The 22,333-nt window shown below is 39.4% G+C and overlaps 1 protein-coding gene across 1 annotated transcript in view; it reads left to right on the forward strand.

Annotated features, from left to right (window-relative positions):
* SYN2 (synapsin II) overlaps positions 1-22,333 on the forward strand; it is a 149,711-nt gene that overhangs the window by 103,724 nt on the left and 23,654 nt on the right. The window contains exons 6-9 of the mRNA XM_082211950.1: positions 9,671-9,733; positions 12,026-12,168; positions 17,737-17,811; positions 20,658-20,760. Of these exons, the coding sequence (XP_082068076.1) occupies positions 9,671-9,733; positions 12,026-12,168; positions 17,737-17,811; positions 20,658-20,760 (384 nt within the window). The remainder of the gene's footprint in view (positions 1-9,670; positions 9,734-12,025; positions 12,169-17,736; positions 17,812-20,657; positions 20,761-22,333) is intronic.

The following is a 22,333-nucleotide window of genomic DNA, read 5'->3' on the forward strand; positions in this document are numbered from 1 at the left end:
TAGAGTAATAGGCTTGCAATGGGAAATTAAGGAAATTCCTAGCCGGAAGGGAAGATGATGATGATGATGATTGTTCCACTATGAAAGAAATAAGGTTCCTCTCATTTTTGTAACACAGCTGAATTTACAGTTTTGTCCTCTCCCCTTTCTTTGTCTCCCCTTCCTGTGCTCAGTCATACTCGCGTCTGGTGCTCAAGTAGTCAGTCAACCAGTTCCATTACCCACAGCTCTCTGGAAAACTAGGGAGCTGAACCACAATGCTGGATATCACATTTGAGAGGGATTGTACATACCCTCCAACAGTTATGCAATGAAAATAGGGACATCCTGTTCCATAATGATAATTTTGCTATTTATATCCCACACACATCTTATTGGGTTGCCCCAGCCACTCTGGGCAGCTTCCAGCATATATGAAAACATAATAAAATGTTAACTATTAGAAGAAGAAAAACTTCCCTATACAGGATTGCCTTCAGATGGCTTGGGGGTTGGATAACTCCATACCCTCCAACATTCTCCAGTGAAAATAGGGACATCGTAAGGAAAAGTGGGACATTCCAGGATCAAATAAGAAACTGGGATGGTTTCTCTAAATCAGTGATGTCCCTAGAAAATAGGGACACTTGGAGGTTCTGATTGTGTTGATTGCCAATACCCATCTTACCATTCCATAGTGAGGCAAGGAAGTCAACAGGAGCATCAGTGAGGTCAGCTATTAATGCCCTCAGAGCATTCAGGAATCCCTCAGATTCTATCAGTTTCAGGGAGCAGACTATCCTGCAAAGTCGCCTGTTTCTGCAGGGGGGAACTCCCACCACCATTCCAAAGCTAACCTTTTAACAAGCCATCCATGACGAAGGAGTAATTTTAACTCCTTCCACTACCAGATCATTCCCAATCTAATATATAGTAAAGACCAGATCAAGGGTGTGATCTGCCACGACTGTAAGGCCCTGATACGTTGAGATATCTCCATGGTTGTCATGGAACCAATTAAATCCTGAGCCAGTCTATATAAGATGGCCGTGGTGTGAATATTGAAGTTCCAGGAATAACATAAAAATGTTCAAGAAGAAACTTGCCTGTTCATGTTATTGTTGGGGCATTTTCTAGTTTCCATTTCATCCAAAAACGGGCATTCCCTAATATTGACGAGGGAAGCCCTTTCTCATGAATAAGTACAGTTTCCCCATGACATTGCAGTTTCTGTAAAATATTTATAACATCTTGCCCGTGGAAGTCGACATGCCATAGTAAACTGGTGTCACAACATGCTCAGTATCTCATTCCATTAAAATGTACTATGCAAATGTTATGCAGCATGTTTAGTTACAAAAATCCAATTAACTGGTAAATATAACTGGCCATAACCTGCTATGAAAAGAGCAATAAAACTACTCCATAATAAAAATCTCCCACAGCAGCAAAGTTTAAACTTAAATAAACATTAAGTTAAACTAATAATTCAGCAGTATATAACAAAAGGTGAAAAAGAAACCTTATAAACTAAACAAAAATATTATTATATAATTATTGCCATATTGAACCAAAGTATAGGTTTGTTTTTTTATTTAGTAAAAACAAAATGAACTACAAAGTACCATGTGCCATGTTCTCATGTGTACACAGGAGTAAGGAAACCCAGGGTCAAATTCCTACTAAGCCATGAGGCTCACTGGTAGCCCTTGAGCTTTTCGCTATCTATCAGCCTAACCTACCACATTGCATAGGCCTGGCAGAATAAAAAAAAAGTTTTCAGCAGACGTTTAAAAGTTGGCACAGAAGGTATGAGTGTGCAGGTGGAGTGTATTGGCATTTTAGGTAAGACTCAGTGGATTCCAGCATGATGTCACTGCTTGTTAACTTAAAATTTGTCAAGGCCTTAGTGGTTCATTGATTGTCATCTCAATTCTTGAAGTATATGCATTCTCCAGTTTGTGGTTTCTGATGTCGAATCATCTAAATGATTTCGAAAACAAAACAACCCCCCCCCCCCCGCTAAGCCATCTTCATTGTCACAAGCAAAATACAGATGGCTGAGAACCAGACCATCTATTGCTATCTTTTTAGTGCTTATAAACTGTTTATGGAACCTCAAGACTGCAAAATACATAATGATGCACAACTCTGAGAAAAATATGTCTGTGTTTCAGATGGAAAATCATTTGGAGCCTTGCTTAATTAATAAATAAGTGGAACTCATATTTGTATAGATACATTTTTTAGGTTTTTATTGGTTTGTTGACATTGGTTTTACTGTTTATATTGTGTTGTAAGTCACTTTGGATCACTTTTGTGACCATAGTGACTAATAAATATTATTTAATATTTAAAATTCGCAGCTAGATTTCTCATGATATGCAGTAAATTGTATTTATATACATTTTAACCACGGATATAAACCCCAACTATAATCCATGTGTATGACACAATGTGCAACTAGTGTGAAATTGTTTTCCAATCATCAGCTCTCCTCACTATTGTTTAGTTTTCTTTGAATGGAAAAACCAAATAAGGAAGCTACAACAGAAGAATAGTGCATATGAACTTTGTGTTGCATTCAGATAACCATAATGTTTCTGACCTTCAAAAAAGACTGATTATATCATTATCTCAGTATTTAAAACTTTCCCTTCAAGCCACAAATCCTCCATGTATTTCATTTTAAAAACTGGAGGAGTAAAGTTTCATAACCATTGTTGTTGTGAAAATAGGCCCAGAAGCATGACAGCTTCTTGTTCTAAACCACTCTCATAACTCATAACTTCTAGGGCACCAACTCATAGTTAGACACATGGGTTGGGCACCTGCAAAAGTAACACTAGCACTGACTTATGGAACTGTCTATGGTTAAGACCTGGAGAATAAAAGCGATGCTGAAACCAGGAAATTCTAAAGTGAAAAAATATCAACGTATAAAATTTAGATGCTGCAGTAACATGACACATGTCTTAGATATTTACTTTTCCGATAAACTTCTTATTCAGTTTGGGTTACTGTTTATTTTTATGATTCCCAGGATTCTCTGGGTGAGTTGCAATAGATCTGCAAGGGTTTTTGACTCCCAATTATTTTACAGTAATAGCTACAAAATGACTTTTCTAACTAAATTCATAGAATCATAGAATCATAGAATCATAGAATCATAGAGTTGGAAGAGACCACAAGGGCCATCGAGTCCAACCCCCTGCCAAGCAGGAAACACCATCAGAGCACTCCTGACATATGGTTGTCAAGCCTCTGCTTAAAGACCTCCAAAGTAGGAGACTCCACCACACTCCTTGGCAGCAAATTCCACTGTCGAACAGCTCTTACTGTCAGGAAGTTCTTCCGAATGTTTAGGTGGAATCTTCTTTCTTGTAGTTTGGATCCATTGCTCCGTGTCCGCTTCTCTGGAGCAGCAGAAAACAACCTTTCTCCCTCCTCTATGTGACATCCTTTTATATATTTGAACATGGCTATCATATCACCCCTTAACCTCCTCTTCTCCAGGCTAAACATGCCCAGCTCCCTTAGTCGTTCCTCATAAGGCATCGTTTCCAGGCCTTTGACCATTTTGGTTGCCCTCCTCTGGACACGTTCCAGTTTGTCAGTGTCCTTCTTGAATTGTGGTGCCCAGAACTGGACACAGTACTCCAGGTGTGGTCTGACCAGAGCAGAATACAGTGGCACTATTACTTCCCTTGATCTAGATGCTATACTCCTATTGATGCAGCCCAGAATTGCATTGGCTTTTTTAGCTGCCGCGTCACACTGTTGGCTCATGTCAAGTTTGTGGTCAACCAAGACTCCTAGATCCTTTTCACATGTACTGCTCTCAAGCCAGGTGTCACCCATCTTGTATTTGTGCCTCTCATTTTTTTTGCCCAAGTGCAATACTTTACATTTCTCCCTGTTAAAATTCATCTTGTTTGTTTTGGCCCAGTTCTCTAATCTGTCAAGGTCGTTTTGAAGTGTGATCCTGTCCTCTGGGGTGTTAGCCACCCCTCCTAGTTTGCTATTATGCTATTGGAATGAAAATAGCTAACCCGGAGTGAACATTTGTGAAAGGACTGTGATCTTCCTTCAGTTCTGGGACTGAAAATAATTTCCTAGTCTTGGAAATTTCCTAGGCATTCTGTTCCATGTTCTTCAGTTCTAACTATGTCTTTTGCACATAGAACCTGAGATTATAGTAAAACACAAGCCATAAGTCTGACCACTCTTGTAGTAGGGGCATCCCTTAGCAACTGATTCACATCTACATAGGCCTTCTGATTTAAAGTTTTTAACATCAAGATTGCCTTTGCAATGACCTTTTCTCTTTGTATGCTGTTCAGTAATATATCTGAAGATTAAGGAATGATAGTTTTTGCTTTGAAACACAAGAGCTGGTCTGTGACTTCCTTAGATGGATATATCAAGCAGAGCATATTAGAGTTGATATACGAGGGACCCAGATATATCATGATTATGTTCACATGTCTTGCTTTTCAGACTAGCGAGTAAAGCTCACTTAACCAAAGTCTTACCTGATTTTTAAAATCACACAGATGTTAAGTCTTCAAGAGCAGATTATGAGCTATAAAAGCCATTTGGGGTAGTGTGGAAATATCTGTATTCTTTGGTTGCTGTTATTAGACAGCGATGGGAAATAGTTCCCACTGGGAAGACTATTTTAATGAAAAGGACCATGTTGATTTTTGAAGTAAAACCATGAAGACTAATAACCATTTGCCTTTGCATCAGCATACCCCCCCAAAATTATATCTCTTTCTTTTCTTACTTTTTCTACACTAATTAAAAGTACAAGCAAACTGCAGTTTAATTCTATAAGCTAATTAGGGGAGAAAGGAAGAGTAATTGAGAGCCAGTGTGGTGTAGTGGTTAAGAGCGGTAGTCACGTAATCTGGGAAACCGGGTTCGTGTCTCCGCTCCTCCACATGCAGCTGCTGGGTGACCTTGGGCCAGTCACACTTCTGTGAAGTCTCTCAGCCCCACTCACCTCACAGTGTGTTTGTTGTGGGGGAGGAAGGGAAAGAAGAATGTTAGCCGCTTTGAGACTCCTGAAGGGTAGGGAAAGGCGGGATATCAAATCCAAACTCTTCTTCTTCTTCTTCTAATTATGGGTAGGGACAAAAAAACTCCAGCACCTGAGATATTTTCTGCCAGGCTCTGCTTATTGTTGTGGACAGTAAGCAGTAGAATAGCAATGAATATGGAAACAAATGTGCTGACCTTCATGTGCCAATCACACACAGAGAAAAATTGGATATAATTGACCTGTTTACAAGATAATGTCCCTGTCCGGACACAAGCTAATACATTTTTTTAAAAAATTCAAAAAAGCCAGAGGCTTTTTCTAACAGGATATCAGTCGTAGTTTAACTCTTATGTATGCTGCAATATTTGCATTGCAGAGTTTAGCAATTTCATGATAAACAACCTGATCCCATCCATCTCTGTTAGGAAATAAGCCCCAGTGAGTTCACTGGGTCATACTCCCAGGTAAGTGTGAGTAGCATCTCAGCCTAAGTCCCTCAAATACTTTGCCCTTGAAAATTGTAGCTGCACACTGAAGAAGACTTGTTAGACTTTGAATACGTGGGATAGGTAAACAATCTGCCAAAGTATTTTTAGAAGGTATTCCGCTCATTTAATTCCATGCCAAACATGAGCGGACTCCCACTGTGAAAGTGTAGCACATCGTAATTTTACTTCTTGACAGTAGTGCTTCACAATAATCAATAAAGTCTTTCATTTGTAAGAAATCCAGCTTTCAGACAAAACACTTTTCAGTCTGGTATTTAGGAATCTTTAGGTGTTCTCTCATGTTAACAATCACCCTTCATTTTCCACAGTGTAATATAGGGATACAATATCTTTCACCCACCACATCTCCAAGATCACAGCAACCATGAGCTGCAGAAGTCAATGCAAAATTCTAACTTCATTGCACTTTGTCCATATAGTCCTACTCTCTGCTTCTTGTTGCTTAACCAGTTCCTGGTCTACAAGAGCATCTTGCCTCTTATTGCATGACGGCTAAACTTACTGAGAAGTCTTCATTGAGTTACTTTGTTAGACTAACCACTGAATGTCATGTGGATGTTCCTCTTGTTATTATTCTATAGTGATACACTTTCCACCTAATGTTAATGCTAATGTGATCCTCTTGGTGAGTAATGAGAGTCCCAGGAATAAATTTTCAATTTGGACAGTGGGGGCGGGGGGCGGGGAAGCAATCTGCAAAATTTGCAGTTGCAGTTTTTCAATAACAGTAGAATTAAAGGCTGCAATATGGGAATATTTACAGAGGATACAACCCAGTCTACCACAGGTGCTCTTCCCATATGCAGTGAATTCCCATGGTCTCAACAGAACCCTGTTATAATTCACCAACCCACCCACATAAGTGAATGCCACCCATTGAGCCATTGAAAGGAACTGAGGCCTGTGTGCGCCTCTCATATCTCTGATCCCTCTCACCTCAGTAAAAGCTGTTCATGTGCTAGAACCTGGCATTTGTGTATAGATCTCCCATTACTCCTAATGGCATGTGTTTGGCCATGTGTGGGAAGAGGGAGAAAATCTATGCTCTATTGAGTCTGTAGGAGGTTGCAGTTCCTCAATTTATTTAGTTGTGATGGGGGGGGGCGATTTCCATAAAGACATGCCTCTGCATGTAAATTCACTCTTATTTTATATTTCCCAGCTTTGTTCAGCTATGTGAACCTCACAGATAAAGGACAAAAGTAATTTACACTAACTCAGTATGTATTAATGATGATAACCTTGTAATGTGAATTATAGGTTGGGAAGCACACTTTATCTAGAGAGGCATAAAATGAGACTTTACAACCATTAAAATGATGAAAACGCAATTAAGTCAAAAATAAGGACATTCAGAAGTCTTATAGTACACATGAGACATAAATCTGCTGAGGATATCTGGTTATTTAGAAAAAAAAATTTGAAGAAACAAACTTATTTAGTGCTAAATACAATATTTAAAGGTGAAGCAGTCCAACAAATCGAACACTTGACAGAATCAAGTATCAGAAAAGGTTGTTTTCAAGTTGCTGCTTGGCAATTTTAAGCAAGTTACTTGCAGCATTGCTTTGCAAGTAGGAGATAACATTGCTTACTTTGTGAAGAGTTTGAAATATGGCTCTAAATGCCAGGTTGTGGTAGATCATTCAATAGACATTGTTGGCGGTCATGGATATATTTCATGACTGACTCCTATTGAAATGGACAAATTTGTTTAAAACTTAGCATTGCCGGGATATGCCAAAACACAGCTAGTGAATTTGTTTAATTCATTCTGTACTGTTCAAGAATGATTAGCCCAAATGGAGTTGGAAATCAGACTATTTCACAAGTTTAATCATTGGAGTTCCTTTTTTTTTTTTTTACTGTTTTATTGTTTGTGGATTCTTAGACCTATATTGGCTTCATGTGCTTTCAAGCCTATTCCTTCCCTGTCATCATGATGAGTACACAACCCTAGAGTCGGACACGTACGGGCAGGGGTACCTTTACCTTTACCTTTACCTGTCTGTGTTTTTAGCCAATGTGTGAAATTAGAGCTACTCCTGATAAAGTGAGTTGTTTGGACACCAGTCAAGAGGAATCCCTGGAGTCCTAAAGAGCTGTTGCTTTACCCTCCCCTTTAGTACACCTTTCCTGTTTCTGTTTTATTTTCTAGTAGTCCTTGGAATCTCCATATTTTGCACTTCCATTTTTCCTAGCAACCAGGATGCATCTTTCCTGTGGGGGATTCTTCTGAGATTAGGTACTCCCTAGAGGTCATTGCTTGCAAAGGCTAGTACAGAATAAGGGTAGGTGGGTGTTAAAAAAAATCCCCATCCCAATTGGCAAATGCAAATATGAAAAGTTTGCAAAGGAGGTATACCTCCTGCTGTGCAAAGCTGGTGTCCCGGTCCTCATGAAAAATATAATTAGTATATTTAGCTGATAGTACATTGCTATATAGGGACACGGGTGGCGCTGTGGTCTAAACCACTGAGCCTAGGACTTGCCGATCAGAAGCTCAGCGGTTTGAATCCCTGCGACGTGGTGAGCTCCCATTGCTCGGTCCCTGCTCCTGCCAACCTAGCAGTTCGAAAGCACATCAAAGTGCAAATAGATAAATAGGTACCACTCTGGCGGGAAGGTAAACGGTGTTTCTGTGCGCTGCTCTGGTTTCGCGAGAAGCGGTTTAGTCATGCTGGCCACATGACCTGGAAAAATTGTCTGTGGACAAATGTCGGCTCCCTTGGCCAGTAAAGTGAGATGAGCGGCACAACCCCAGAGTCGGTCGTGACTGGACTTAACTGTCAGGGGTCCTTTACTTTACCTTTACATTGCTATATATGTCTTATTTCAGAAGTTTCTTTGTGTTTAATGGGGCTTACTCCGAGCTAGGAAGGTACAGGATGGCAGCCTATGCTTTGGTTTAGCATTAGCAGTGGGGAAAGCAGGGCTCTTGCACCTTTTAACAGCTGTATCTGCACAATCAGGACCAGCAGCACATAGGTGAATTCCTATGGTAAGATGAGGGCACCTGCAGGCAGGAAGCCAAAAAATAAACAATGACTTTACAGGGACCATTTTGTGTGCATTCAAAGCACATGTGGACCATTTTTTTTATTGCCCCAGAAGAGGGCTGAATGAGGCGTAATGCAGTGTGGTGAGCTTATGCGTGTTCCGCCAACGCACACAATCAGGGGGTGCCTGCGCTGTTGCTAATTTTTTGTTTTGCCATGTCTTCCACAGCAGCCATGTTGTGTTATGCTATGGCAGCCATTTTGATTGCATTTTGTGGAACCTAATAAATAGAATTGTTTAATTGTATCTCCTGCTTGTGGATAAGCATGCAGTTCATACCTTAATGCAATTAAATTGTTGATTAAAAATATAAACAAGTAAGTCTTTTGAAAACAGAATAGCACACAGGCTGTGTGACAGCAAGCAACAATATTGGGAACTGGCCGGAGGCCACCAATCCAAGAACTCCCCGCTAACCACAGGCACTAGAAAATGCTGCCGTGAACTGCCGTCATCACAATGGAAGGAAGGAGCTCCAGTCTTCTGCCCTCTCTCAGGGTCTCAGGAAGCTGCTGCAAGTGGGAATTGATTGATGGCTTTGTTTTATAATTGCTACCCACTTAAGAATTTACTAATTGAAAAACAAGTTAAAAATGTATTAAGTAAATAAATATGTCTTCCCTTTTATTATCAGGGATTGGCTTGGTCCTTCTTGTACTTTCTGCTAGAGAAGGCCATGTACATGTTGGGAAAATGTACTGTACATCTTATGGATAAATTATTATTCTGCAGCAAGGACCTGTTAAAAAAAACCAAATCATTGTCTGAGACAAAGTTTTAAGAAATATCTGAACTTGGTGCTTTTATGTTAAGGAGAGAGAAATTATGGCCTGGAAGACAATATATTCCTTGCATTATATAAAACAAAAGGCAAGTGTGAGAGCCCTGCACCATAGTAATGAGGACAGCCTGCCTGTACCAATTTGCCATATACAGACATTCAAGACAAGCTGAATCCCATCTGCCAAGCCTTCTAATGAATCCTTTATAACAGAGAAATATGACCTTGATAATGAAATGTTCATTGATTAAGCAACCGTTTTTAAACTTGTGTTTCTTTCTTTCTTGCCCTCAGCTGACATTGCCAACATTTCCTGTTGTTGTGAAGATTGGACACGCTCATTCGGGCATGGGAAAGGTGCAGGTGCTATTTATCTATCTTGAGGGGAAATGGTGGAACTACCTTTTTTTTAAGAAAATGCTATGTAAACACTGCAGGCACCAAATTCTATAATGGAAGCAGCTAGAACTTCAGGGCAGTAATTATGCAAATCCATTTTGAGGCCCATGCTTAGAAGTCCATCCGTATGTATTTGCTTAATTTTATGCATATGCATAAATCGCCTGAGCATATAATCCTCTTGTAAAAGTCGGTGCTTTTCAAATTGAAAGATGCTTCAAAGAGTAAGAACTATTCTTAACTAAAAATTGACAAATTACCTATGCCAGAAATACTGTGCACCTGTGATATTTGTCCTCTGTTTTATATTATTTAACCTTTTAATAGTTTTATAATGAACTGGGCTTACACCCTCCCATCCATTCAATCACTACATCTTCCATCCTGTTTACCTAGTCCTTCACCTCCTGTGTCCTTCCATTTAAACCCCACTTACCTGGCTGGAAGTCTAGCCAGCACCAAACAGCTTCAGGAAGAGGAAAAGGGGGACGTGCTCCATCCCTTCTCTGGCAAGAGGACACAAGGCCCCTAAATATGCCCTAAAATTAGTACATGAGCTACTTTTTTCATTTTATTAGTCACACACTCCCACACAGCCTACAGATATTATAGTAGCCTTTGAAAAAAACTAAATTCCCAGGGGATGGGGCCACTCAAGCAACATACCAGATGCCAAGACAGGAGGGAGGGACAGATTTTCTGACTTTCTCTCCCCGCCCCTGCCCCCAGCTGTTTGCTGCTGCTAGAGATACTATTCAGGTGGTTTAAATGAAAAGAAAGGCAGGTATTTGGGATTGAAGTGGGTGGGTGATAAAGGACTTGGACAATAATTCTTCTTTGGCTCAGGTTTTAATCAAAGATGGAGAAGTTTCTGATTTTGTAAAATCTATTATTTGAGTATTATAAGCCCTAAAACTAGTACATGAGCTACTCTCTTCATTTTATTAGTCACCCACTCCTACACAGCCTGACTTTTCAGTATCATATTTTTACATCTGGCGTTCACTATCTACTCAGCATTTTCCATTCTAAAGGCCAACTTCTTCAATCAAATATGTACACATCCCTCAGAGTGAAGTATTTACTATGGGAGGTGGCGTCACAAGTGACAAAAGATCTTGGCACTAGTTTATTGAACCTTTTAAAGAGAAGCTAACTGATTTAGTGAAATCCAAGCTCTCTCACTTAATTGGATTAGAATATACTCTGATGAACTAAGATAGTGTACTATACTGATTAAACATCCTTCTAAGCCTAACCTTTTAACATTTAGAGAAGAACAAGCATTTTACATTTGCTTTTGTTCCATTTTCAAGTCTATATCCAAACATCTTCCACAAAAGAATTTGAAATCTCATCTCTTTTATGCTGAGATCTACTAAAGTGCATAGTGAAAGACTTCATTGTATTCTATTGTTGAAGGGAAAGTAAGCTGGAGAAGTCAATATTTTATATGTAAAATTTTATATGTAAATTTTAGATGTAAGAAGATAATATAATTCTTTGAATCATTCTACTTTCATACCATTCCTCTGTTTTTAAAATATTTTATTCTTGAATTTGAAACATTGCCAACTGTCCTAAACACCACCATTTGTTTCCTTACAGAGAGGTCCTAATTCTTTTTCTTTTTTAAGATATTTATTAAAGAGAGGTCCTAATTCTTTATTGTATTTTCAGATTGTCTGTAAACATGTGCTTCTGTACCCTTCATTGATACTGCTGGGTCAGTTTTACAATAATGCATTGCTAGAAATTAATTGTCTGCATAAAGACATATGAGGGGGGAAATGTGTTGTAGATATTTATATAAATGAATAAATCAATAATAAGTAGGGATGTTCAATGATGTCATTCTCTGTCTCAACTTATTTCCCTGCTGTATAGAAGTGCGGTTGTCCCTCATATAAAGATGCTTGCTTTGCAGGGACACCATTTAAGGTTGGGGTTGAGTGGGTGACAATGAACAGCAATATACAGAATTGATTTCAAGGAATCCACTGAAATCTGGGCATTTTCCAAACATCATTTTCTGTCCTGGGAATAAATATGGGGATGGGCACTGAATTTTGATATGTTTTGTACATTTGCATGTTAAATTTCACTAAGTTTAAGGGGAAATGTTTAGCAAAAAATAATACAAACTTGTTAAGTAAGTTCAAGAAGTAGAGTTTTCTGTATAAGTAAACCTAACAGTTCTAATCTTATTCTTTTTGTCTCCCCATGCTATAAATCTATGGCTAATAACAGGTCAAGGTAGACAACCACTATGATTTTCAGGATATAGCCAGTGTCGTAGCACTCACTCAGACCTATGCCACTACTGAACCCTACATAGACTCCAAATATGACATCAGGATCCAAAAGATAGGCAACAACTACAAAGCATACATGTGAGCAAACATTCTGTTGTTTTTTTCATTTTCAGTTCCATCAGCTGTAAAGCAGGTAACAACCAGACTTTATGGCCTTGCATGAAAGTTCACCATTATCCCAGTGTGGAATCTACAGTGCATCAGTAATACTGTGAATCAGTGAGTAAAAAAATGGGGATTCTTTAAAAAAGGATATTAAGAAATTCAGAAATTCAGATTAGAATAAGTCATCTTTTAAAGTGATGTGCAGTAGAATGCAAACAAAACATGATATAATTCCTGAACATAAAAACAAAACAGAGAGATTCTGCACAAAAAAATTAAAAGACAGGGATAGCTTGAAGAAACATCCACTGGAAATTGCCCTAAAAGCAATTTCCAAGCATGTGGTTTGTAGGCGTTTTATAAGTTTCTCTACTGAATACCTATCGATAAGTGCCTAGTTGTTATTGGCTTGTGATGACACAAAAGTGGGTTTTCCCACCGATGGCACTGGTGTTATAGAATGCACTCCCTGCTGTAATAGGAGAAGGGCTGTTCCCATTGGCATTCTGCTGGCTTTTGAAGACACACCTGTTTACACAGGCATTCCCTTGATCTCCCAGCCCAAGTCTCCAGCTTTCATTACTGTGTGTTTTAATGAGATTGTTTTATTGAGTATTTTAATTATGGCTGCTTGTAACCGGTTTATATACTTGTAGAATGTTTGGAAACCTATTTCGGCACTAGATGGTATATGCATTATTAAATAATCATAAAAATAATATTCAGGATGAAAGCAAACAGATTTTATTAGGACATGATGAAAGCCCATTTCATCAGAGGCATGATAAGTGATTCTCAGTTGTCATATATATATATGTATATATATGCATGTTTAAAAAGGGTAATGTAAGGGTTGTAGGTTATGTGACAACACCATAACAAATATCATTAGCCTTTTTGGTGTCACAATATAGGTACCCCACCCCCACTTACGAACATCCGATTTTTGTGCAACCACGTTTGCACAGGCCACCATGAAATATAAATAAATAAATGGACTGGTCTTCTCTCGCTTGGGGATGCTGCCTGAGCGAGGAAAGGCAGCTTTCAGTTAAGCCAGCCGGGTGGGAGGTGCCTTCCCCCGCCTCCACTGTGCATCCACACACCCCATCTGGCAGCGGTTCCACTGGGCATCCTTCTCAGCCCTCGCCCTCCATGGCCAGCTGCTACCGTCAGACGCACCGGCTCCCTTCAGGGAAGCAGGCAAGCTCGGGACAGGCGGGACACAATTTCACTTATGTGTGAAGGTTCTGGAGCGTAGCCTGTATGTAAGTGGGGGGATGCCTGTATTTTGTTGGTTAGGGTCTGCATAAGAGTAGAGCAGGCAGCAGAAGGTTAGGTCCTCTTCAGGAAGTAACCAGGGCCAATCGGGGGGGGGGGGACACACCTTTATTTAACCTTTAACCTTTAGTTAAATTTAGGTAGCTACTGAATCATTTAGAATATTATGTCCCTTTTCCCAGCCCCAAGAAGCTGTCAGAACGGCTTGCAAAAGAGTCTCACGATACTATATAGGGTACATTCGGGAATAGTTTCAGGAACAGAAATAACCTGACGTTGATATAGTGCCAGGTTTATTCAGGCAGCATTTCCTACTCTGATCTTTGGTGAAACACTTCGGCCTCTGCCTAACAGAGGGCAGAGCCCACCCAGGACTAACAAGGCAAGAGAATGATGCCAGTTAACAGGAACTTGCTCAGCTCTCGAGAAAGGCAAATCTTCCCTAGCTGGCAGTTGCCAGTTGCCAACAGAAGCTCCCATTGAGGAAATCTTCTGAGACAAGGGAGTGGGACAGACCATCTTGTAGCCAAGAATGGAGGCAGATATTCCAGTATATAACATTCTTTATCACACATTACCAATGAAAATTGCAACAGTCAAGTCATATTAATAAAAATCAGGGGAGTAGCAACAGTCTAAGCAAGGCTTAGCCCTTACCAGAGTCTTCACCCACTTGTCCTGCCTCTCCTTGCTCTGCCCACTTTTCCATAGCCAGATTCATTTACAAAACACCATGCTTTTCTTGTAAAAACTCAGGTTTTCAGAAAACTTCCTTCAGAAATCTTATTATTGTGAGAGAATATAGATACAAAAATTGATCCATGGGAAACCTGTGGTTCTTTAGATGTTTCTGGACTACAGCTCCCCTGATCGTTGACCATTGAGCATGGAACTGAGGCTAATGGAGTTTTAAGTCCAACAACATCCGGAGGGGCCACAGTCGCTGCCATAGTTGGGTCAAACCCGGAAGATGCCCCATTTAGGTTTGTTGCTGAATTTTGCCCGAATTGGCTTTTCTGCCCAGGAAATCTGAGAGAGTTATGATGGGATCCAGCAGGTTATCCTCCCTGCCGGCAGCTGGGATCAGGGTAGTTTCCTTGTCTGCAAAACTCCTGTAGACGCAGTGAACTGCATAAATTGGAACCTCCCTGCTGCCCCTGAGAATTTATATGGCAAGGCAGGGGCTACAAGGCTAATGTGTATGTTTAGATGGGCTTGTTTCCTGTAGCAGGAAAATTGAAAATGAAGCAGCGTCATAAAGATTATATTTCCTGTGAACTTTGGAACAAGGTCTTTATTGTATATACACCCTGAGAGAGTTGTTAAAGGATACTGAAGGAGTAACTAATCTACATTAAATGATCTTGAGTGTGTACCCATTACTGTCATTCCATTTGGACCCTACCATTTCATTTCATTCCACACTTTACTGTCTCTTTCTATTATTATAGTAACACGTTGTGGAATAAATCACATGCTCTATTTCCACGGTCTGTTTAGTGCAGTCAATTCAGTTCTCAATGCTTTTATTGTATTCGTTGTCTTAGCTGCAATGACTACATAATTCAGTTTGTTTCCCATTTCTGTTTTATTGCTTGTTTTCATTTCAGCAAGTTCCTAAGTGCATTGAATAGTTCTGTCATGTCTTTTAGCCCAGCTGAACTTGACTCGCCTCATCCTTCTTCTGTAGCGCAACTTTGATGCACATTTGTAAACGCCGTTCGTCTCACTTTTTGATTCCACTACCATTCATAGTGATCATTTTAGACATCCATGTTATTTTTGCAACATGTTTTAGAATGTTTGGTTGAAATATGGAGGAAGAAGCTACTCACCTTGTCCAAACACAAAGAGGAGCAAGTAGGAAGCCGTGGGAAGAGAAGAATTTCCTAGCTCTGGATCCTTGTAAGAGTAGCTGGATACAAAAGCATTAAGAACATTGATAAGAATTTCTCCTCCACTAATAAGTGCCCTGAAATTCTACAGCTCTGCTGCTACTTTTTAATTATATCTGCTTCCATGTCTTATCCTTATAATATTATGCAGCAGATGTGGAACACAGTTGTCCGGTTCTCATGTCACAGTAAGCCAGACCATGGCTTGATGTGGACATGCAGGCTCCTGTAAAGGAGATCATGGCTACTTTGTCCCTCTCTGGTCAATCATCTGCTGCACTGCAGTAAGACATGCTTTGACTTAGCATGACATCTGAACCTGGAGCCATGGTTTAGATCTCCTGAACAAATCACAGTACGTAAACGAGAGCACAAGCCTTTGTTAGAGCTCAAGGTTACTCTGGAGAGTTAAACCATAAACCTGGTCTCGGATGTCGCATTTAAGCCAAAATCTGGCATATCTCAGCACAGCAGCAGAGGAGCAAAGTGGCTGTGATTCGCTTGCACAGAGCCTGGGCTTATGGCCTACGACCATCATTTGGTTTATCATGATACGCAAATCAGGCCAATATGGCTTGTGTAAATGTAGCTTTGGGATCTTGTGTGAGTTGCAAGTGGAGCAGGGAGATTCAATCCAGGTTAATAACAAGAATAGCAACAAAAGACATAACAGTCATTGCAATTTTATTAGAAACTTTCCAGGAATTGGGTGCAACTGACCTCTCCTCAAAACGCAAGGGTACGTATAGAAGGACCTCTGAAGATGCTCTCAGAAGTTCAGAAGAACTCACATGGGAATAGGTTGCCCTTTAGCGGCCAATGTCTAAGCTGTGTGGGATTTTTAAGGTTGATACCAGCACTTTCAATTGTGCTCAGAAATGGATCAAGAGCCAATAATACCATATAGTGATTAAAAAATGATGGTTCTTAGGACCATATAATTTTTTTTCTAAACAATATACCCACTGTTAAAATTGTTCATGTTCTACAGCAATATTGTCACTGTTCACAAACCATGGCCTCCAATACAATGGTAGATTTAAACATATTTTTGTGAGAAGTTGTTGTGTAGTTAGTTTTTCCATTTCATACTTGTACATTATTTTCAGTTATAATTTATCAAGGGAAGGGGGGTGTCTAGCAGAATATTACAAACTGAGGGTTCGTCCAAACTTCCACTTCCCCCCAGGGAAACCCAATCTTTATTGCTGAATCAGAAATGCCTCAGAAGTATGGGATAAGTGGAAAATCTCTTGGACCTGTGCTTTCTAAGCATGGGGCAAGCAGCAGTGAGGATGAGCCCTTAGAGACAATTTCCTTTGACTTTCACAGTTTAATCAGAGTTAAAAATGAACTTGGTCCATTTACTCTAGATCAGCATGAAACTTTTATTATGCTTCACGTGTTCAGATATATTTAGTCAATAGCTTGATATTCTACAGCTGGTTTTCATTCGTGAGTGTGCTTTTAACACAAGCACAGAATATTGAAGGGCCACCACAGGAAATATAAGCTATTTTAGAGTTTTAAATCTACTATCTAAATATCTACTGTTGTAATCTTCTGTAGTGTTATGTTGTAGTAGGTAGAGAACTCGCATTATAGGTGACTATTATATGCCAGTTATCAGATAACTAAGATATAGTATGGAGTCAATCCAAATACCACAACTCCTGCAAATGTTTAGAGATTCCTACATATGGATATGAATATAAATGCATTGCTGTTTCAAGGAAACACCATGGGGTGAAAAGGAAACAAACACAGCAGGAACAAAATTGCACTCATGTTGGATTTTCTCACATTACCTTGTCTTTCTCCAAAACCAATATACTAAAGGCATAAATTTATGTATTAATATGGAAAAAACACACTGTTCTAAATTATAATCTGTTCTATAGATTCAGACCTCACAGCGTGATGATGAATAGTAAACCTCTGTATAAAGTCACATAATTATTGTTACAGAACACAAATTATGGGTCAAGCCCATGTTACTATTCTGCATACAGCAGAGAAGTTCTCACTTTTGGCACAGCTGCACTAAGTTCAAATTCATAATTTCATTCTTTTTTAAAAAAATATAACTTATCTGAGTCAGGAAACATAGCTATGGGTTGGTTCAGTACACAAATAACATTTATTTTCATGAGTGTCTTCTTTCCTGTACACATCAGATTTAAATGCATTTATTTATTTGGGGAGGTAGTTGAATATAATGTTTGTTTCATTTTAATCTTTTTGGAGTTCCTTGGCATGCTATTTCTTTTTTTAAAAAAACCTCAAAAGTTAGCAATTAATAAGCTAATGATAAGAACAAAGAGGTTGGTGTGCTGCTTGCTAAAACTTTTATATTTCTCCACAGGAGGACTTCAATATCTGGAAACTGGAAGACAAACACTGGATCTGCAATGTTGGAACAAATTGCCATGTCAGATAGGTAGATGAGTCTTGATGCAATAAGAAATCATGGATGTGCCTAATTGGAATAATAATAATAATAATAATAATAATAATAATAATAATAATAGGAATACAGCTGCTGAAATTATTAGAAGTGTTGTGGTTGTTGTATGTGCAGCACCAGCATACTTTTGCTAACGTTGCATCTGCTCAAAGTTTGAGTGGATGGAGAGCAGACATTTAAGGGAGAAACTAGCCCTTTAATAGATTCTCTGAGAATTCATTATCCAAGAGCTTCTATCCTTCTCTTTCAGCTTTTGCTTTCCATTGCCATTTATCTTTTTACTTGCATGGAAAACACTGAAAAATTCTTTTTTAAAACACTGATAAACTGTTTAAAATCAACATCAACCTGATACCAATAATGTTAATGTTTTCCCCCACTCCATTCACCTTGGCCCTCTTCAGTCATTCTCTACACATACAATGCATGGGTGGAGAAAGAGGGTAATGGAACGAGTCTCAACTTCATGTGTCCTGCTGGCCTTCCTGACATTCATGTGTATAAGCTATGTGCACATAAGTCTGCCTTTTGAGATCTTCTGCAGAGAGGGTTGAAAATTCTGCTGTCCGTGCACCCCATTGTTAAGCTCTTGGGGGGAGGGGGTCCTATTCAGGTCACAATGTTTCAGGATTTCAAGATACTAGATTATCAGCTTTGAAAGAAGAAACCCAAACATTTAGAACAGCTAGTTCATGTTAATAGCTTATAACAGTAGGTGTTCTATGCTCCAAGGCCAAAAACAAGAGTTTTCATGCATGACTTTATTAAAGCAAGCTTTAAAATTTCATATCCGAACTTGTCAACTATAACACAGTCAATTGCAATTGTTGAGATGACAAACATAAGTGAGATGCACATCATATCCTGAAAGGTGGAAAAAGGCATAGCTTCCAGAAAACAGTAAAGTGAGAAGATTATAATTCCACATCTTGAAAGTTTAGTATGAGAAATGTTGACCAATTTATTCCTACCCCTTTTAGAGGGCCAAACTAGATGTTACATAAAAGATGTATGGAATAGTTTCCCAATATATATATATTTAACTGAAATGCAGGAGAAGAGGCTGTTGAATCCCATTCTTCCCAGCCGTTTCTTCTCTCAACTTCATTCCCGCCGCCCACCAGCTGCTTTCCACCACCACCAGGACAATTATAAACTGTAGTTTGGCCCTAGAGTGTGAGAACAAAGGAGAAGTACCCTTTTGCCAAAGTGGCAAAAATTGGAAGTGGCCCCTTTGGTGGATGTTAGAAATTGTATGCTTTGGATCTGCATTAGATTGCATCTGTCACATGCCTGACTCCTAAAAACAACAACACTATGCATACATGTTTTTACTGAGCAGCCTTTAGGCTCAAGGCAAGCCTTCTGTTCTCAATATTTGTTTCCATGTGTGGCTGTTTTTTCAGCTTTATGCATTGTATATGAAAACTGACTTCAATAAGATCTTCTGAGTGTTTCTTTGGTTTCATAGGAATAGCCTTTCAAAATAAGGTTCCTTTGTTTGGTTTGGTTTTTCTCCAGATTTACCATTAAAAGAAACAACACTTCTCCTAGATTCAAGAGACTATAGCACTTTATAGCAAGAATGACTTATAAACAAATAAAGCCAATTATGACGGTCAGCACTTCTACAGATGTTGAATTTGACATGCATCCAAGAAACAACTTCAGAAATGAAGTCATACGAGAAATAAGCCACTCCTTTCATTCCACAAGATTTCATCAATAATAGTTCAGACCATTTTTGCAAATGTCTGTGCTTAGCTTTTTTTATTTAAAGAGAAACCATTCTACTAGAGCAGATTTCAATTAGTAACAACGATAGATAGCAGGATAACCAGTGTGGTGCTCTACAGATGTTGTTGAACAACCGTTCCCATAATCCTTGACCATTGGCCATGTTGACTGAGTCTGATGAGAGCAATTGTCCAACAACATCTGGAGGACACTTCTTTGTCTGTCCTTTAAGGGTATTCAATTCAAAGCACATCGCTTTGGTTTGGGTAAGTCTGACTTCCAATCAAGCAGTTTTAGCATCACAACCAATTTTCAGGCTGCTTACCATGTTACACAGTGGCAGACGCCTGTTTGACCACATGTACATGCACCAGGGACCTTCAGTCAGTGCTAATTATGGCTTCATGTGCTGATATGTTAGAAATGACCAGGCTTTGCTGTTTGCACATGTTGTACTTTTATAGCTTGGAATATAATGCTTTATGTTACAGTCCCATTAAAAGAAAGCCTGACACTGAACTGAGGGCATTAGGATAAGTGAAGTTGCCAGGGTGAGGGCAACTCAGAAGCACAAAATATCACACCAAAATCACAGTAGGCATAATTTAAAAAACCGCGAGGTAGAACACGACGATTAGCAAAGATACTGCTGTAAATACTGCTGAGATAGAGGTCTCGTCGTGGTGGTGGGAAGTCAAAGAACGTAAATATTGTATATTGATACTTGAATTATTTTATTATCCTTGTTTTTTCTGTGTTTTGTTCTATTATTAATAATGTATATGGTTTTTTTTAGACGTTGGATTATAATAAAAAAATTTTAAAACAAAAAAAACAAAAAAAAACAGAAGCACAAAATATCAGATGAGTGTCTCAGATCTGGTTCTCTTATGCAACAATCTCCCTTAATGAGCAATTTGATCATCAGAAATATTTGGAGAAGGTTATATAAGAGCTAATGTGGTGATGATTTGTATTAGCACCAAGGCATGGTTACAATCTAAATTCAAACTAATATAGCTAGATCACTGTTGTGACAAGATCATGCTTTTGGCTAAAGTGAGCTTCTTTTCACATTCCAGGTACAAGCTTTGGATTGACAGCTGTTCAGAGATGTTTGGAGGTTTGGACATATGTGCTGTCAAAGCAGTTCACGGCAAGGATGGGAAGGATTATATTTTTGAGGTGTGGTATATGCTTTTCCTCTGCCAACACTGTTTTTGTTGTTGCTGCTGCTGTTGCTGTAAGATAATAAGGAAAACCTCTGCTCCTAAAGATTCCATAAATGTTCTTTAATTCATGCAAAGCACACACCACTTTGGATTACTTAGCAAACAGACTAGGATGATTTCAAAGTTTGGTAAGTCCATCTGCCCAAGGATGCAGACTTTGGCTTTGGTCCAAAGTTTTCTAGTGGGAGCAGAAGGACACTTTACTCACATGAGTAGATTTTCACAGGTCTCCTCCCGATGCTGCATGCCATTCCCAAGGCTCTCCCAACTCTTAGGACCAGTTTTTTCAATGAGGCACTTGGGCTGTAACAGGAACAAGAGGTCAGGAAAGCCATATTCCTTCAGCAGAATGTTGCTAGCAGTTCTTAGTGTCCAAGCTTTTATTTTAATAATGTGATTTACATAGTCTTAAGGCTCATCACAGTCAGGGTTCAGGCTTTGTTAATAATGATGATGATGATGATGATTTATTTATACCCTGCCCATCTGGCTGAGTTTCCCTAGCCACTCTGGGCAGCTCCCAATCGAGTGTTAAAAACAATACAGCATTAAATATTAAAAACTTCCCTAATCAACCTTGGTCACCCTGCTCAAGAGGACAGGGGAGAGTGACCATATTATTATTACTTGGTCTCTCAACAGCTTTTAATGTCATTGACCATGAGATCTTCGTTTACCAGCTCTGTGGAAATGGGAAATGGACACTGCACTGTTCTCCCTCCAGGTCTCCCTCCAGGATTGGTTTCATTGGATAGCATTGGATTATTGTCTCAGAGCCCCTGGGTGTCATGGGGTGGGGTGTCACAGGATACAGTCCTGTCCCTAGTGCTATTTAACATCTACATGAAGCCACTGGAAGTGGTTATTGGGAGTTTTTGGTGAGGTATCATCAGCAAACTGAGTTTGCTGATGATACCCAGCTTTATTTCTCTATAATGTATGAATTAAGAGAAGCTGTGCAAGCCTCTCCTATGCCTAGACTTGGTGGTGGGCTGGATAAGGGCCAATATCTTGACTCACTCCTGACTTTGCTTGGTGGGTTCCTTAATCTGAACAATTGGTCAATGACCTACTTTGCATGGGGTTGTTCATTCCCATAAACAGTAGGCTCCATCTTAAAATCACTTTTTTTCTGCAACAACATTGTTGAGTAGGTTTTTAAATTTCACCATGAAAACTCGGGTTAAGAGAGAGACCAGTGTAGATAAGGGAGAAGGAATCTGTGGTGCTCTAGACGTTACTGGACACCAGTTCCCATCATCTCAAGCCAGCATGGAAATTGGACGTGGATGGTGGCAGTTGAGACCCAGCAAATTCTAGAGAGTCACAGATTCACCTCATTCTGATTTAGATGATTAATGTATATTGCCACTTCTGGTCTGCTTTCTGTAATAACCATGCACAATTGTTTTCTCTAGCTCATAAGTGCCATGTGATTTGTTTGCTATAGGGGGATTCAGCATGTTTTCCATTTGCAGGCCAACAGCATGTGTCCCCTTCATTTCTTTTTCTGGTTCTGGTCTCCT

Source organism: Podarcis vaucheri, assembly GCF_965113315.1.
Source record: "Podarcis vaucheri genome assembly, chromosome: 2".
Classification (NCBI taxonomy): Eukaryota; Metazoa; Chordata; class Lepidosauria; order Squamata; family Lacertidae; genus Podarcis; species Podarcis vaucheri.